Raw genomic sequence first — 18,147 nt, 5'->3', positions numbered from 1 at the left:
CTGATTTTTGTATATTAATTGTGTATCCTGCAACCTTGCTTAGCTCATTTATTATCTTTAATAGTTGTGTGTTTGTGTGTGTGTGTGTATGTGGATTCTTTAGGGTTTTTTTTTGTTTTTTTTTTTTTGAGACGGAATTTTGCTTTTGTTGCCCAGGCTGGAGTGCAATGGCGCGATCTTGGCTCACCGCAACCTCCGCCTCCGAGGTTCAAGCAATTCTCCTGCCTCAGCCTCCCGAGTAGCTGAGATTACAGGCATGCACCACCACGCTCAGCTAATTTTGTATTTTTAGTAGAGATGGGGTTTCTCCATGTTGAGGCTGGTCTCGATCTCCTGACCTCAGGTGATCTGCACACCTCAGCCTCCCAAAGTGCTGGGATTACAGGCATGAGCCACCACGCCTGGCTCTTTAGGGTTTTTTATATACAAGATCATGCCATCTGTAAGTAGAGATAGAGATAGTTTTACTGCCTCCTTTCCAATGGGGATGTATTTTCTGTTTCTTGCCTAATTGTCCTGGCTGGAACCTCCAGCACAGTGATGAAATAGAAGTGATGAGAGCAGGCCACCATGTCCTATTCCTGAGCTTAGGGGAAACATTCAGTTTTTCACCATTAAGTATGATAGTAGCTATGGGTTTTTCATATATATATATATGTATATATATATGAGACAGAGTCTCACTGTGTCACCCAGGCTAGAGAGCAGGGGTACAATCTCAGCTCACTGCAACTGCCGCCTCCCAGATTCAAGCGATTCTTGTGCCTCAGCCTCCTGAGTAGCTGGGATTGCAGGTGTGCACCACCATGCCTGGTTACTTTTTGTATTTTTAGTACGGACCAGGTTACACCATGTTGGTCAGGCTGGTCTCGAACTGCTGACCTCAGGTGATCTGCCCGCCTAGGCCTCCCAGGTGTTGGGATTGCAGGCGTGAGCCACTGTGCCCATCGGTTTTTCATAGATTTTTAAAAATCAGGTTGAGGAAGCTCACTTTCTAGTTTGTTGAGTGTTTTATCATAAAGAGGTGTTGGATATTATCAAATGCTTTTTCTGTGATTATTGAGTCGATCCTATATGTCTTTTCCCCATATATATATATATATATATATATATATATATATATATATTTTTTTTTTTTTTTAGACGGAGTCTTGCTCTGTTGCCCAGGCTGGAGTGCAGTGCACGATCTCGGCTCACTGCAAGCTCCGCCTCCCGGGTTCACGCTATTCTCCTGCCTCAGCCTCCTGAGTAGCTGGGACTACAGGCACCCACCACCACGCCTGGCTAATTTTTTTTTGTATTTTTAGTAGAGACGAGGTTTCACTGTGTTAGTCAGGATGGTCTCGATCTCCTGACCTCATGATCCGCCCGCCTCGGCCTCCCAAAATGTTGGGATTACAGGCATGATCCACCACGCCCGGCACCCCTTTCTGAATATTTTAAGAAGGGCATCTTGCCAGCGGACTCTAGTCCCAACTTAGGTCTCAACACAGCTAGGAGGGAAGATGTGTGACTGTTCTATTTTGTTTATTGGCTAGTCTGACTTAAACACTTATTACTATTACTATTCTTATTATTTTTTGAGACAGAGTCTCGCTCTGTTGCCCAGGCTGGAGTGCAGTGGTGCAATCGTGGCTCACTGCAGCCTCGACCTCTTGGGCTCAAGCGATCTTCCCACCTCAGCCTCCTGAGTAGCTGGGACTACAGGCATGCGCCTGGAATATTTTTGTATTTCTTTTTTTGTAGAAACAGCATTTTGCCATGTTGCCCAGGCAGGTCTCAAACTCTTGAGCTAAGTGATCCTCCTACCTTGGCCTCCCAAAGAGCTGGCATTACAGGCTTGAGCCACCACTCCTGGCCTGAAGCATTATTATTATTTGAGACGGAGTCTCACTCTGCCACCCAGGCTGGAGTGCAGTGGCATGATCTCGGCTCACTGGGACCTCTGCCGCCTGGGTTCAAGCGATTCTCCTACCTCAGCCTCCCGAGTAGCTGGGATTATAGGCACCTGCCACTGCGCCCAGCTAATTTTTGTATTTTTAGTAGAGACGGGGTTTCACCATCTTGGCCAGGCTGGTCTTGAACTCCGACCTCAGGTGATCCACGTGCCTCGGCCTCCCAAAGTGCTGGGATTACAGGTGTGAGCCACCGCGCCCAACCAAAACACTATTATTAAAATTACTTATTTGTAAACAGGTAATATTTGCACATGATAAATACAAATCATTTAGTAAAAAGTCAACGGTGACAGGCTTGCTTTGTTTTATTCCCTTTCGGCGAACAGGTGCCCATTTCCTCGCATTTTGTCTACGGTGCCTTTCTTGCAACAAAGGCAGAGATGAATAGTTGCTACAGAGACTCAGGGCCTACATATCAGAGAACGTTTTCTATTAGGTCCTTTACAGAAACCTTCGCTGATTTTTTTTTTTTTTAAGTATTTTACCATTTCAAACAATGTTGCTATGCTATCTTTGTATATCTGTCATTTTGCACATGGGAGTTTCTGTAGAATGAAACTCTCTATGTGGAAATGCTAGGTCTTAAGGTGTCAGCATTTGTCGTTTTGATAGATGTTACCAAATAGCCCTCTAGGGAAGTTGAACTAATTTATACTGTCTTCAGCGAAGCATGCTTGGACCTGTTCCCCACAGCCTCCACTAACCTTGTTAACATCTTGATACTTGCCGATCGGAGAAGGGAAACACGATGCTCATTGTAGTTTTAATTTGCATCTAACTGATTATGAATAAAGAGTTAGCATCTTTTCAAGTCTAAAAATCTTAAAAACAAAAACAAAAACTCCTGAACTCTTCCTTCCCAACAGACTCAAGACTCGTGACCCGGCCGTTGGCACGACGCGGGACGCCGGTGTGGCAGTGGCGGAAGAAGCAGATATCGCGGACCACCTCCGCGCCCCCCAATTCCTTTCAACCAATTCCCTCCCAGCCGCGGAGCCCCGCCCCGAGTCCGCCTCCGGCCAGCTTGGGCGGAGCGCACGGCCAGTGGGAGGTGCTGAGCCGCCTGATTTATTCCGGTCCCAGAGGAGAAGGCGCCAGAACCCCGCGGGGTCTGAGCAGCCCAGCGTGCCCATTCCAGCGCCCGCGTCCCCGCAGCATGTCGCGCCCCCGCCTGCTGGCCGCGCTGTGCGGCGCGCTGCTCTGCGCCCCCAGCCTCCTCGTCGCCCTGGGTGAGTGGATCGCGCCGCCCTCTGCCCCTCGCCCCTCCTCCCCGCGCCGCTTGGAAGTTTGCCCGGCGCCCTCCCTCCACCTCCACTGTTGACAAACTTAGACAAAGCCCCGGGGACCGGGCCGGGCAGAGGGGCGGCTTCTTCCGCTGCGCCCTGGCGGGACAGGGGGACGCGGCCCTGCCGTCTCTGCGCTGGGGCTTTTGGGCTGGGACTCGGGACATCGGGTGACAGCCCTGCCGCCCCCAGGGATGCGGCTTACAGATAATGACAAAGGAATCCGCTGTGTCGGGCCTCTCTTTTCCCTTGTGAAAAATGAGGCCAGGGAACTGCGTTAGACTTTCGAACCCCTTCCACCTGGGAGATTCTAGACTCTAGTATGGATAAGTCTTCTCTGGATAACTTTGCCCTGGCATCTCCCCGCCAACTCCAATTGGCTGGACAGTTCATTGGATTTTTGCGCTCCCAATTGTCCGTGCCTGGTCACATAAGGGAAGGGCTGGGGAGTCGGTGCAATGGACACAGGCCGTAAGTGGGGCCCGGGAGGGGACCCAGAGGTTTCGAGGAACTTGGAAGAGGGCTGCCTGCTGATGGGAGTCTCCTGACTCCCTGCCTCCCGCGGCCTTGGCCGGCTGCGGTATCTTCCTGGTCCTCCTCCGCCTCCCAGGAGGCCTCCGGCGGCCAGCTGGGCCCCTTGCAGGCTGGACTTGCGGGTGCCCCGTGCCATTCACCGTGGAGCGCTGGGAGGGGTCAGGGCCAGGACTCTTTAGGCGGCCCCTCCATCATTTTCTCATAGAAATGGGATTGACTGAAGCAAGATAGGTAACAGCTGAGTCCCAGCCCTATGTCCTGTGATCTGCCTGATCCTCGGGGCTAGAGCTTCCAGAGTGCTCCAAGCTCCCAGGAACTTGGGAGCTCCAGGCCCTCCCCGGCCACCATGAAAGACAGCTGGATCTTCATAGCCCCTTTCTGCTCTTCTCTGTACCCCCCAACCTGAACTCTGGCCAAATGTTACTGGAAAGTCCCCGAAAGAGCAGGACTCTGAAGTCCCAAAGATGTTTTCATACAGGGTGATCTGGCCTTTTCCAGAAGGAGGAAACACCATACCTATCTTACACACAGGTAACGTGGCTGGGTAGAGTACACCTTTCACTTTCCCTTTTTCCCACTGGACCGTTTTGCCCTGGAGCAGTGTAGGGAGAGGGCCGGTGCAGTTGGGAGGGAAGAGTCCATTCCCAACTCGCCCCCGCCTGCCAGGTCAGAGGAAGGATTACCTGCTATTTAAAGCCAATGACTAATAGCTCCTTGGGAGCCACTTTAAGCTCCCGAGGCCCCTGGAGGCGGGGCTCTGAGGGCAGATGGCTCATTAATGGTGTTGTTGCCTTCCCTGGAGCGGGGTGAACTCTCTGGGGGCTTTGGGATTTCAGGAGGACTCTCCAGCCTTAGATGGGTGACTCTGAGGGGGAGGCAAAAAGGTTTTTTTTTTCTTTTTTCTTTTTGAGACAGAGTCTTGCTGTGTTGCCCAGGCTGGAGCGCAGTGGCGTGGTGTTGGCTCACTACAAGCTTCGCCCCCTGGGTTCATGCCATTCTCTTTCCTCAGCCTCCCAAGTAGCTGGGACTACAGGCGCCCGCCACCACACCCGGCCTGGCTAATTTTTTGTATTTTTAGTAGAGATGGGGTTTCACCGTGTTAGCCAGGATGGTCTCGATCTCCTGACCTCATGATCCGCCCGCCTTGGCCTCCCAAAGTGCTGAGATTACAGGCGTGAGCCACCGCGCCTGGCCAAGGCAAAAAGATTTCTCATGTCTTGCTCCAAATGACAGATTCGGGTGTAGGGTCTGGGGCAGCCCTTCTGGGATGCTAAGGTCGGCTAGAGGACCCTTGTTGGGCCCGGCCGACCCGTCAGAGTCAAGGGATTGAGGATAGGCCCTCCTGTTCCTCCTCCTGTGTTCTCCACCACCAGGGCTGTTAGTGCACCTCTGTCATCCAGGTTCCCATCCAGAAGCCCTGGTGGCCTCTCCAGCCCTTGCCCCCTGGTGGTTCTGAAATCACCTTTCCTTTTCACTCCTCTGCCCTGACTTCCTCTCTCACCACGCTCTCCTGCTCTCCACCTTCACCCTCTTTGGTGGGATTTTTGCATTTCAGCCAGAGGGACCTGTCTGCAGCTACCAGATGCTCCCCACCCTGGGGGAGCTCAGCGGCATGTCTGCACATGGGCCTTTTCAGCCTTCTTCATCCCGCAATTGGAACTGACTTTCCTGCTCCCATCTCACACTTGAGAATCTCTGTTTCTTGCTTTTTTTTTCCCCCTGGTGGACAATGGTGAGGAGGGTGAAGGAAGGTTAAAAGCCGCTGCTCTAAACTTGTCATTCTTCAGATCCCTCCCAGTCTGGCCCCAGCCTACCCTTCCAGCTGCATCTAACTGTGCTCCAACATACCACACCCTCTGAGCATCTGCTTTTCTTGGAACATTCTTTCCTCATTGCCCAGTCTGGCACCCCCCTTACTTTGTCTTCTAGACCCAGCTCGAATATTCCCTCCTCTGGGAAACTTCCATTTCCCCAGCAGAAGTCATGCCTCCAGTGGCGGTCCATGCAGGCTTCTGGAGCGTTGGGCAATCTTCCTCATCTGCAGACTTGCTGGCCTCTTTCCCCTTGGCTTCTTGAGGCCTGAGCTGCATCTGATTTCTCTGTCTCAGGGGCCCAGCATGGTCATTGGCCCTCCCAGTGTTTCCTGGATGATCATCGTGCTGTTCCTGAGTCAGGGCTGCCATTGGAGGTGACATCTGTGACTGCAACCTGTGCCTGAATTGGTGGGCAGAACCTGCTCGATGGGCCAGGACAATGCTTCCTTCCACTGCCCCTGCCTTAAAAGTCCTCATGGGCCTCCTTTGCAATCAAACTGCTGCCAAGAGACCTGCCCTGGACCTTGCCTGCCTCTCCAGACCCCAGCTGCCAGCTCTTCCGCCAGTGGGCAGTGGTCCCCAGCACCACTCCCATTGTCAGCCAGCACTTTTCTGGGCACTCCCAGGCCACTTGGAAAGCTGGGCTCTTCCCTTATGTGGGCTGATTTGCCTACACGTGGACTTCCTTGGCTCTAGGCTGACTCAGGCTCCATCCAGCACACTGGGGAAGAGGGAGAGGAAGAGATAATGGGCTGAGTTTGAGTGGAGGGTCCTTTTGGGCTGAGCCCATCTGCTACTTCCCACCTGTGTCCCCAGCTCCTTCCTGATCATCTGCTCATCTTACTTGTCTCTGTCCCCAGATATCTGTTCCAAAAACCCCTGCCACAACGGTGGTTTATGCGAGGAGATTTCCCAAGAAGTGCGAGGGGACGTCTTCCCCTCGTATACCTGCACGTGCCTTAAGGGCTACGCGGGCGACCACTGTGAGACGAGTGAGTATCTGGGGGTGCTTGTTGCCTGTTTCTAGCAGTAGACCCTGAGTCACAGCCCTGGTGGCACAGGCCGTGTGCTGGCCTTATTCTGTCCCCGTGATCCCCACCCCAGTGGAGGTGTCAAGGCCTCCTCTGGGGAGACTGAGAGAGAGAGACAGAGCCTCAGTTAGACCAAGGCGGGAAAAGGGTCCTGTTGTTTCTTCCTTCTTTCTGCCTGGCGCTCTTTCCTGAGACTGCCGGCCAGGCCTGATGCTGATGCAGAGGAGTGAGGGGTTGTGGTCACCCTGGACGTCATGGGAGTGCTGTTTCTTCAGTCACCATGAGCCAGACACACAGCATTAGGGTTAAGTCGCAAGGATTTTTCTACCTAAGAGGGGAAAACAAATACCTTCTTAGTCTTTTGGGGCCCATGAACTCGGTAAATCAGGCTTGGTTTCAGAGTCTGACAGTTCCTGGCCCAAGTTTGACCTGCAGCCTCATCACAGAGCTCGGGGAGAAGGGAGAGGCCTGGGCCAGCTGAGCCATCCCCTCGCAGTCAGGTGATCAGAGGCCCTGCGTGCCCAGAGGGGCTGTCCGCGTGTGACCTGCCTGGTTATTCCACTCGTTCACAGAATGGCCCTAGGTGGGGTGGCAACAGCAGTTCCCCTGCTGTCCTCCCTCCAGGCCCAGCTGGAGTCCCTCCCACTCAGTGCTCCCACCCCACTAAGACTCCTCATGCGGTAGGCGGGTCACCCACATGTGGGCCCAGGGATGGGTGGAGTGGGGGTCCTAGGTTTCTGAATCCAGCAGGTCAGTCGCTGAGCATCTTGGGTAGGGGACAGGGGACATACATCTTGCCTTCCTCAGGGAGATGTGGGGATGGGCTCTGAGGTTTGCTGGCCTCCAGAAGGAGGGGGCGGGGGGCTTGAGCCAGCTGGGTGGGGGCAGGGACCCTAGGAGAGAGCAGGTCAGGTGAGTAGGATGCCTTTACCTCCCAAGTGGCCCTGGGGCCTGTGCCTTGGACCCTGCCCTGAGGCCAGATGTGTTTGAGATCCTGGTGGAAGGGTGTGTGTATGGTTTGGGGGACGGGTTGCTAAGGCAATCAGAGCCGTGGGTAGGGCCAGGTGGGGCCACTAACGAGTATCCTGGGAGCTGAGGTAACAGTGAGTGTGCCTGAGTGGGAATTACCCACCCTGACTTCTAGCTTCTGGGCCTGGGATCTTCCCCAGGCTGGATATGGCTGCATCCAGGAAGAAGGGAGGGGTGACCACACAGCGGAGGAAGCCCTCAGAGGGACCTTCGCAGCTCTTCCTTGCCTTTTACGTGGTATGTTTCCTTGGAGCCAACAAGGACCCTGTGGGCCCAAAGAATGCACATTGGACTCCTTCAGGGTGTGAGCATGGTGGGCTATGGGGATAGTCCTGGAGGCAGACTGGGGTCAAATCTCAGCTCAGCCACTGGCCGAGCTCTGGTCTTGAGGCTCTGGCCTCACTTTGAGCCTTCCCCTCCGTGCCGGAGTGCGCTGACACCGAGCTCGTCTGCGCCTGTGATGCTGGAGGAAGACTAGATCTGTCTGTGGGTTCTCTGCTTGGCAGCTGGAAGGCACAGGCACACGCTGGGGGGATCCCCAGGTGATGAGAGAAGCTTGGCCTGTAGGTGGGCCTGGTAGCTGTCCTGGGTTCCTGGGACCGCCCTGCTGGAGTGATGGTGAGGGGGGTGGGGACTTGGCCACGGGCATGTTCACAGATGGCTGGTTGAGGGCCCACAGGTGGAAGGCGCAAAGAGGGAAAGCAGAATGGCATTTGTGCCCCACCCAGAGAACTCCTGCCAGTGGGATTCTAGAAAACTCCAGGCAGATTAGCTTCTTTCTTTGTGTGCAGTGCTGGTACTGTTCACTGCCATCCGAGGTAGCCCTTCTCCCAAAGCCACCCTCCTGAGGAAGCCAGGGGCTGGGCTGAGGATGGCGTCCCTTCCTGGTGCGGGGCGGGGGGGGACACTGAGGAAGAGGGGGTCACACCTGTATTCTGTGCCACCAGTCTAACCCCTGCACCAGACTAATTGCTGCCAGATGCCCTATATGAACGAGGCCACCCCCCACAGCCTGGAGGGGGACTCTACTTTCCATGAGTGCCAATCACGGCTGTCCCCACAGTGCTACCCTGGCTGGGATCCTCTGGCAGCCCTGGGTCCCGGCCTCCCGTGACTCTGCCCACCCCCCTCGTCCTCACCACCCCTGGCCAACATACCTTTTCTTGGCACCTCATCCTGGGCAGGGCACAGCCTTCATTGTCCCTTTGTGGTCTTTGTTCTGAGAGAGGCTCTGAGGTTCTCCCTGGCCCTGGGGCCTAGGCAGAGGCCATACAGTCTTATTTTCTTGTCCGCTGGGTCCCAGCTGGGCCCGGGAACCTGTTGGGGTAGCCACCTGACTGCCACCTCCCTTCCCTCAGAGTGCGTCGAGCCGCTGGGCATGGAGAATGGGAACATTGCCAACTCACAGATCTCCGCCTCATCTGTGCGTGTGACCTTCTTGGGTTTGCAGCATTGGGTCCCGGAGCTGGCCCGCCTGAACCGCGCAGGCATGGTCAATGCCTGGACACCCAGCAGCAATGATGATAACCCCTGGATCCAGGTATGCCTGGGGATGGCCCTGGGGTGGGGCGATGGAGAGAAGGCTCGATGAATGTTCCTGCATTTGGGGGTTACCCCGGGAGGGTTCATCACTGGGGTTCAGGTGGCAAGGTAGCAGGTTTCCATGGATGAAGTATCTGTAAGTGGATGGCATCCCTGGGGGAACCTGGTATGGGGTCAGGGTGAGGGGGGAGCAGGCCCCAGGCTGTGGAGGAGCTGTTGGTACTGGATGAGGCCTCTGGAGGCCTGGGCAGAAGAAGAAAGCCCTTTGTGCGGGCAGTGTGCTCAGCTGCCCCTCCTGTGTTTTGTCTGGGTTGTTTCCCCACCCAGTGGGGGGAGTGAAGGGATGGGTCTACTTGGATCTTGAGTGGAAAGAACCCAGGAGATAAGGGTGCCATCTCCCCTGCCCTGTGTCCAGGTGAACCTGCTGCGGAGGATGTGGATAACAGGTGTGGTGACACAGGGTGCCAGCCGCTTGGCTAGTCATGAGTACCTGAAGGCCTTCAAGGTGGCCTACAGCCTTAATGGACACGAATTCGATTTTCTCCATGATGTTAATAAAAAACACAAGGTAGGTCTTGTTGGGGCCCGAAAGAAGGGCTGTGGTCCATACCCCCTAAGGTTCTAGCATTGACTGAGGACCCCCAGTGAGTGCAGAGAACCCTGGGTGATTGGCCATGATGTGGGTCTTCGGGTGCATCTTGGCTTCTAGAAATTGGGAAACCCAGACTTGTGTCCATGTTCTGTGGTTTATAAGCAATAGTCCCACTTTAGAGATGAGACTAGAGAGACTCAAAATGGTACAGTGACCTGTTGAGGGTGGTAGTGGTGTTGGAGCTGTGTTTCATTCTGCGCCTTCAGGGGTACATGTACAGTTGTGTAGGTTGTACACTGCTCAAGGATGTCATTGCTAAGCAGGCACCATTCACAGTACAGGCATTGTGCATTTGTGGAACTCTGTCAGAAAATTGTCATAATAAACTATTTGAGAAAGGAGTGCCTTATCCTAATTTGCAAAGAGGTACCCTGTAGGTTACAGGTGGCCCTGTGTCAGCTATAGGGGTTTATGCCCAGGCTCCATGATGATTAAGGAAAGTGAGAGGAGAATCTTTGTGGAGGGCCGTGGGGTGGCCAAAGGAGAGGCTGCTATGTGAGCCTCTGCTGGCTCTTTTTATATTTTAACATTTAATATAAGTGGAATCATACAGCGTACACTCTTCTGCTTGGCTTTTTAAATTCAGCATAAATTATTTGAGGTTAACATGTTCCAAGTCCTTTTCACCCTCCCAGCCCCACCTCTGCCTCCCAGGTCTGAAGAGGAAGATGAGGTAACCCCAGGGAGGGGGACTGCCCAGATGGACCCCCTCCTCCAGTCTTGTCCCTTCCCTCCTAGGAGTTTGTGGGTAACTGGAACAAAAACGCGGTGCATGTCAACCTGTTTGAGACCCCTGTGGAGGCTCAGTACGTGAGGTTGTACCCCACGAGCTGCCACACGGCCTGTACTCTGCGCTTTGAGCTACTGGGCTGTGAGTTGAACGGTGAGTGCTGGGGGTGTGGGAAGGGGGGCACCGTGGGCCAATCCTAGGAGGTGGCCCTCCCTGCTGCCTCTTTTCTCAGCCAAACTGAGCTGGGTAGGGCAGCAACAAGGCCCGGGGACCAGGCTTCACTCGGGAAACTCCAGGGGTCAGCTGGCCATAGCAGTCTCACCCAGGTGTTTGCTGTCTGCCCACCCTTGACCCAGGGCATTCTGGTTGATAGAGAAAAAGACATCAGTTTTCAAAGTATTTTCCCTTCTTCTGGTTGGCTCCCCTCCTGTAGCTTCTAGAACATGTAGCGTTAGGTGTGTTTGGCAGATGTCAGCTTTACAAGGGCAGAGAATTTGTCTGTTTTGTTTGCTTCGGTATTCTCAGTGCCTGGAATGGTGTCTGGTTTATAGGTACTCAATAAATATTTGATGAATGAGTGAATGAATGAATGAGGGGCGTGGGGCCCCGATGAATGATTTATTAAGGGTACACATCTGGTAGGTATTAAGACTTGGTCTAGATCTCTGGGCTCCTGACCACACCCATCCAGAGCTTTCCCTGCCAAACTCTTAAGAGTCTGCACTCCAGAGAAACACAGGGGCTTCTTGGACCACGGGGCTTGGAGCTGGTGCTTCCTGCTGCCTTTTCCAAAGAGATTCCCAGATGAAGAGCTGGGGGTACCATAAAGGGACAGATTTCTGCAGAGCCAGGAGACATCCTTGGCGAGGTCAGAGTGCCAGGTTTGGGCTGACAGACATTGATTGTCTCAGCCCAGCTCAACCCAGCTGTCCTGAGGTCTGGGTATTTCTCTCTCTTTGCGGCCACGGTGCCACCTGCTGGCCATCAGTGGAACTGTAGGGCTCGCTAAGCAGAGCTGCAGAGTGGAGGTTCTTATCTTACCCGCTGGCGTTTTTATCTTACCTGCCCTCCTGTATCCCACCTTTCCCCTGTGTGACACCTCTTCCTGTTGTGTCATTTCAGACACCACCCAAATACCCCTCAGAGCTGAGTTCAGTGCCTGGCTGGGTTTAGTGTTTTTAGTATGAACTTGAGTAGGCGTGCTTCCTCCACTAGGGGCCCTTTTGAGCCTTACTGTTTCAGTGGGGAGTATAAGACTTGGCCTTCTGCTAGAAGGAAATGTAGCCTACTGGGAAAGGACAGAGCCAGGTCTGTGTGCCTCTCCCTGGAGTCCCTGACACTTGCTGTTTTGGCTTGAAGCCTTTGGCCATTAAAGTTGCCTGTATCCAGGCATGACTGGCCCCTGCTCAGGGCCAAGAGAGGGTGAGTCTTGCAAACCAAGGAAGCCCAGGTACCCTGTCTGCTTCCTTCAGGGTCTGGACCACTCCTTTCCCTATAGGCCTTCCAGTCGGCTGGGGAGTGTTGGTGCATGTGTGCACGTGTGCATGTGAGTTGGTGGGGCTGAGGTCTGGGGGTACCTGGGATTCCACCAGGGATTCCTCTTTGCAGGCATATGGTGTCTTTGGTGAATTAATTATTTAATTCAATTGATGTTTATTAAGATATTGATTAAGCCCCTCCTGGGTACTTGGCTTTAGGGAATGATTCCTTGACCTCATGGAATTTGCATTGTAGTGAGGGAGGCACACTTGAGGCAAGGAGCAGGTGGCAGAGAGCAATAACAGCTCTGAAGAAAAGCTAGAGGCTGATGAGATGACCATGACTTGGGGTGAGGGGAGAGAGCAAGACAAGGACTGCTCTGTCGGGAAGGCCTTTGACTGGGGGCCTGAATGATGGAGAGCCAGCCACATGAAAAACTTAAAAAGAGCACTGCAGGCAAGGAATTCGTAAATGCAAAGGCCCTGGGGCATGTTGAAGGGTGGAAGGAAGGCCAGTGGAGCTGGAGCCAAGAGACTGAGGGGCAGCTTGGTGGGTGAAGAGCCCCAGGGACCCGCAGTGTCATAACCTAGGAGCTTCTTAGAAATGCAGACTGAGGCCGGGTGCGGTGGCTCACGCCTGTAATCCCAGCACTTTGGGAGGCCGAGGCGAGCGGATCACCTAAGGTCAGGAGATCAAGACCAGCTTGGCCAACATGGCGAAACCCCGTCTCCAGTAAAAAAATACAAAAATTAGCCAGGCGTGGTGGCAGGCGCCTGTAATCCCAGCTACTAGGGAGGCTGAGGCAGGATAATTGCCTAAACCCGGTCAGAAGGTGGAGGTTGCAGTGAGCCGAGATCGTGCCACTGCACTCCAGCCTGGGTGACAGAGCGAGACTGTGTCTCAAACAAACAAACAAACAAAAAAACAAAAAAAGAAATACAGACTGAAAGCCCCAGCCTAGACTTGCTGAAACATAAGCTTTTTTTTTTTTTTTTTTTTTAATCAAGATCCCCAAGTGATCTGTGAGAATTACTCCCCTAGTATCTCATTTTATAGATGGGGAGACTGAGAGCCAGAGAGAGGAAGGGACTTCCTAGAGGGATGGAGCTGACAGTCCTGTCCCTGCCCTGGTGCCCCTTCCAACTGCATTTTACCAGAAAGGCTGTCTGACTTCCTGGGGAGGCTGAGAGTGAGGAGGGTATGAACCAGTAGAAGCAGGTGATCTGTGGAGGGGTCTGCGTTGAGCACATTGTGCAGAATTGGTGTCCTCTGCAAAGCTGCCCAGGTTTTAGCCTGCCTCAGGCCTCTCCTCTTCTGGGGCCAAGGGACAACCAGCTTTCAGCCCGGTAGCCTCTCTTTGAGGGGGAAGGTGGTGGTTCCCTGGCGCGCCACCATCAGGAGGCGATGGTACCATCGGCAGGCATTGTCAACACACCCTGGAGGCAAATGTCTTGAATGGTGAGAGTATTGGAGGGCAGTGATATAACTTACCTGGCTCCCAGAGGGCAGGGGGCTCTCCAGTCCCACCGTCCACTCCTTCCTCCCTCAGTTCCCCAGAGGGATAGACACTTGTGGTGTGAGGATTGTTCCAGGTGGGAGACACCCTCATCATTCTCTTGGGAGTTGTATCTCCTGCCCATCCCCAACTGTTCTATCCATATGCAGGTGCAGATACAAGTGCAAGGCAGCCCGGCACATTCCTGAGTGTTTGGGGCAGGGCTGAGTGAAACAAAGTCCAGCTTTCCGGGCTATCCCTCACAGGCCTGTGTGACAGCATCCCCAGAACATTTGAGTGTGAGAAGGCCCTCTGGGAGACACTAAGTCAGGGGGCTTCTGGGGAATGGAAATAGAGATGTTCCTGAGCCCCAGGAGTTGTCTGATTTCTCTAATTGCCAGCTGCTGGAGGGCAGGGATGTTGTCCTGTTCATCACTGGGTCGCCACCAGGCAGGCCTTCATCATCTAGCTGGGATGTGTGGCTGGTAGAGGTGATGTCATAGTGTGACGTTAGGAGTTTGTATGTGACTTGGGCACGATGGTTAATGTCTTTCAGTTTTCTCATCTGTAGAATGGGCTTACTAATTTCTACTTCATTTAGTGTTTTTTTTTCTTTTTTTTTTTTTTTTTTGGTGGCCGGTTAAATGACTGAAGTAAGCACTGAATAAACAAGGTGGTTATTATTAAAGTAGATAGTGACTCTGCCATGGGACGGATGGGAGGCCGAGGCAATGGGGGCAGTACTGTGAGTCCAGAAGAGGAAGAAACCCTGTCCAAGTGAAGTAGTCAGGGCAGACTTCTTGGAGGAGGTGTCTCCAAAGTCAGGCATTGCAGGAGGTGGTGGAGCAGGGGCTTCCCTGGTGCAGAGGGAGAAGGGTGGTGAGTGGGAGGTCTTGGGTGATCTGTGAGGAGCTGAGCCCGGCTGGTTGAGGTGAGGAGCTGGTGGGGCCGGCAGTGAGAAGGTCGCATAGTTGGCCCTGCAAGGCGGATGGAGCTGCTTTCTGTTGCCCAAGAGCATGCCAGGGGCCGGTCAGGATCCACAGAGTTCTTTCTGCTTCATCGCCTTGTGCTCCTGCCCCTGGGAGCTGTGGATCCCAGATCCAGATGACAGCCCACCTTGCTGGCAGGATGCGCCAGTCCCCTGGGCCTGAAGAATAACAGCATCCCTGACAAGCAGATCACGGCCTCCAGCAGCTACAAGACCTGGGGCTTGCATCTCTTCAGCTGGAACCCCTCCTACGCACGGCTGGACAAGCAGGGCAACTTCAACGCCTGGGTTGCGGGGAGCTACGGTAACGATCAGTGGCTGCAGGTGGGTCAGCCTTCTTGGGATGTGCGGCTGGGGTTGGGTGGGACGAGGTGGGACTGCCAGATCTTTGACCTCTCTCCAGCCCAGGCTTCTGCTCCCCAAAAGAGTTCTGGAAAAGCCTTGTTTTTCTTCGGCTTTTCTTTCTTCTTCCCACCTGTACTCCCCTCTCCTGATCCTGCTTCCACCAAGGTGGAGAAAGGGTGTGTGTGTGTGAATGTGTGTGTGTGTGAATGTGTGTGTGAATGTGAATGTGTTTATGAATGTGTGTGTGAATGTGTGTGTGAATGTGAATGTGTGTATGAATGTGTGTGAATGTGCGCGTGTGTGAATGTGTGTAAGAATGTGTGTGAGTGTGTGAATGTGTGTGTGTGAATGTGTGTGTGTGAATGTGTTTATGAATGTGTGAGTGTGTGTGTGAATGTGAATGTGTTTATGAATGTGTGTGAATGTGTGTGTGAATGTGAATGTGTGTATGAATGTGTGAATGTGTGTGAATGTGTGTGAATGTGTGTGAGTGTGAATGTGTGTGTGAATGTGTGTGTGCGTGTGTGAATGTGTGTGAGTGTGTGTGAATGTGTGTGAGTGTGTGTGAGAATGTGTGTGAATGTGTGTGCGCATGTGTGAATGTGTGTAAGAATGTGTGTGTGTGAATGTGTGTGTGAATGTGTGTGTGAATGTTTATGAATGTGTGTGTGTGAATGTGAATGTGTTTATGAATGTGTGTGAATGTGTGTGTGAATGTGAATGTGTGTATGAATGTGTGAATGTGTGTGAGTGTGTGTGAATGTGTGTGTGAATGTGTGTGTGAGAATGTGTGTGAGTGTGTGAATGTGTGTGTGAATGAGAATGTGTGTGAGTGTGTGTGAATGTGTGTGTGAATGTGAATGTGTGTGAATGTGTGTGAGTGTGTGAATGTGTGTGTGTGAGTGTGTGTGAATGTGTGTGAGTGTGTGTGTGTGTGTGTGTGAGAATGTGTGTGTATGTGTGTACACAGGAGGAGAGCCACTCCGTGGGCTGCCACAGGGTTGACAGGGCTCAGCCTATGGACAGCAGGGTGGAGGCGGAAGAGGGAGACATGACCCAGGCATCTTGGGACCTCTCCCTTGAGCACAGCGTACATATTCTCTGACTCAGTGTCTAAGAAGCCACCATGTGACATCCCTTGTCTGTCATTGAAACTAGGAAACAGTCATGGAAAACCAGAGCTTGTTTTATAGATGAGGAAGCTGAGAGCTGGCAGGACGATGATCTGCCTAGTACCCACCTACTGGCTGGCAGTGAGTTGGGTTTACACCTGGATGTTGGGGAACTGTGTGTCCAGGCGCAGCTGGCAGGTTCTCCAGGGAGGTCAGGGACCGGGGACAGGAGGTCTGTCTCAGGGCCCCATGGAGCACACTGCGGAGCTGGGTTCCCTGAGGAGCTGCCTGCCTGTGGATACCCTCAGGACCAGTGTCAGACTGTGGGCAGCACTGCAGGGAGCCTCTAGAGCATTCATGCCCCTCCTGGCTGTGGCCTTTCCTATCCTTCTTCCCATCACAGCGCAGTGCGGGTCTCAGGCAGGGGTGGCTGGCGTGGAGTTGGCCAGGGCCCAGACTCTACGAGCTTTATAGCAGTGAGGTACCGAACACCATGTGTGGCAAAGTAGGTGGTATTATTTATGCCCCCCCATCGCTTTTTTTTTTTTTTTTTTTCTGAGACAGAGCCTTGCTCTGTCACCCAGGCTGGAGTGCAGTGGCGTCATCTCGGCTCACTGCAGCCTCCGCCTCCTGGATTCAAGCGGTTCTTCTGACTCAGCCTTCCTAGTAGCTGGGATTACAGGCACCCACCATCATGCCCAGCTAATTTTTTGTATTTTTAGTAGAGATGGGGTTTCACCATGTTGGTCAGGCTGGTCTCGAACTCCTGACCTCAGGTGATCCACCCGCCTCAGTCTCCCAAAGTGTTGGGATTATAGGCATGAGACACCATGTCCGGCCTTATGCCCATTTTATAGCCAAGGAAACTGAGGCTCACCCAAGTAGTTTTTTTCAAAACTAGAAGTCATGCCTCAGTGTGTCTGCTTCTTTTCACCTTACTGGAGATGGTCCAAGCAGAGGAAGTGTGGTTGGTTTCTTCTGTAGGTGGACCTGGGCTCCCTGAAGGAGGTGACAGGCATCATCACCCAGGGAGCCCGTAACTTTGGCTCTGTCCAGTTTGTGGCATCCTACAAGGTTGCCTACAGTAATGACAGTGCGAACTGGACTGAGTACCAGGACCCCAGGACTGGCAGCAGTAAGGTGGGTGTCTGTCCAGCTGCCCACCCTTTGCCATTCCTTCATTACTTCCCTGGGAGTCTGGCCTGGGGCTCTGAGGGGAGGGGGGCTGGCTTGGGGTCCTCCTGACACCCGCTCTGCCTCTAGATCTTCCCTGGCAACTGGGACAACCACTCCCACAAGAAGAACTTGTTTGAGACGCCCATCCTGGCTCGCTATGTGCGCATCCTGCCCGTAGCCTGGCACAACCGCATCGCCCTGCGCCTGGAGCTGCTGGGCTGTTAGTGGCCGCCTGCCACCCCCAGGTCTTCCTGCTTTCCATGGGCCCGCTGCCTCTTGGCTTCTCAGCCCCTTTAAATCACCATAGGGCTGGGGACTGGGGAAGGGGAGGGTGTTCAGAGGCAGCACCACCACACAGTCACCCCTGCCTCCCTCTTTCTCACCCTCCACCTCTCATGGGCCCTGCCCCAGCCCCTAACCCCCATCCCCTAACCCCCAGCCCTCACTGTCCTGTTTTCTTAGGCACTGAGGGATCTGAGTAGGTCTGGGATGGACAGGAAAGGGCAGAGTAGGGCGTGTGGTTTCCCTGCTCCTGTCCGGACCCCCGATCCCAGGCACGTGTGTCTCTCTCTCTCCTAGCCCCTCTCTCACACGTCACATTCCCATGGCAGACTTAAGAAAGGCCCGGAAGCACCAGGTTGGAGATAACAGCCTCTTGCCCATCAGCCCTGTGTCTGCCCTGGGGTACCATGTGGCCACAACTGCTGTGGCCCCCTGTCCCCAAGACACTTCCCCTTGTCTCCCTGGATACCTCTCTTGCCCCTTGTCCTGAAGCCCAGTGACGCAGAATGGGGTGGGGCGGGTCTATGGGGAGATAAGGGAGCAAGGTCAGAGGAGGGCATGGGTTGGCAGGGTGGGCGTTTGGGGCCCTCTGAGCTGGCTTTTCACCCCAGAGGACACAGGCAGCTTCCAAAATATATTTATCTTCTTCACGGGAACTCCTGGTGTGGTTCGTTATTGTTTCACAGGAATGGGATTT

At 53.6% G+C, this 18,147-nt stretch overlaps 2 protein-coding genes across 5 annotated transcripts in view; both read left to right on the top strand.

The window, feature by feature from the left end:
• Positions 1–2,852: 2,852 nt before the first annotated feature.
• MFGE8 (milk fat globule EGF and factor V/VIII domain containing) lies at positions 2,853–18,106 on the top strand. Of its 4 annotated transcripts, XM_054451345.2 has the most exons (9): positions 2,853–3,187; positions 6,450–6,581; positions 9,008–9,189; positions 9,607–9,759; positions 10,582–10,726; positions 14,675–14,859; positions 16,977–17,132; positions 17,256–17,413; positions 17,748–18,106. In XM_054451345.2, the coding sequence occupies exons 1-8, from the start codon at positions 3,115–3,117 to the stop codon at positions 17,391–17,393; spliced, it is 1,164 nt and encodes a 387-aa protein (XP_054307320.1). In that variant the 5' UTR covers positions 2,853–3,114; the 3' UTR covers positions 17,394–17,413; positions 17,748–18,106. The 4 variants fall into 4 exon arrangements, with proteins under 4 accessions (XP_054307320.1, XP_063508981.1, XP_054307321.1 ...); XM_063652912.1 differs by lacking the exon at positions 16,977–17,132 and having other exon boundaries at positions 2,989–3,187; XM_054451346.2 differs by lacking the exon at positions 16,977–17,132 and having other exon boundaries at positions 2,969–3,187; positions 17,256–18,106.
• HAPLN3 (hyaluronan and proteoglycan link protein 3) overlaps positions 17,308–18,147 on the top strand; it is a 22,647-nt gene continuing 21,807 nt past the window's right edge. Inside the window, exon 1 of the mRNA XM_063652910.1 lies at positions 17,308–17,413. The gene's annotated coding sequence lies outside the window, so the exon portion shown is untranslated. The remainder of the gene's footprint in view (positions 17,414–18,147) is intronic.

The sequence above is a fragment of the Pongo pygmaeus genome, chromosome 16 (genome assembly GCF_028885625.2).
Source record: "Pongo pygmaeus isolate AG05252 chromosome 16, NHGRI_mPonPyg2-v2.0_pri, whole genome shotgun sequence".
Taxonomy (NCBI): domain Eukaryota; kingdom Metazoa; phylum Chordata; class Mammalia; order Primates; family Hominidae; genus Pongo; species Pongo pygmaeus.
This window is presented reverse-complemented; position numbering and strand designations above follow the sequence as displayed.

Coding starts and splice junctions, on each gene's coding strand:
- MFGE8 (XM_063652911.1), top strand. CDS start 3,115: ATGTCGCGCCCCCGCCTGCTGGCCGCGCTGTGCGGCGCGCTGCTCTGC. Junction 6,582..9,007: donor GGGCGACCACTGTGAGACGA/GTGAGTATCTGG, acceptor CCCTTCCCTCAG/AGTGCGTCGAGCCGCTGGGC. Junction 9,190..9,606: donor ATGATAACCCCTGGATCCAG/GTATGCCTGGGG, acceptor CCCTGTGTCCAG/GTGAACCTGCTGCGGAGGAT.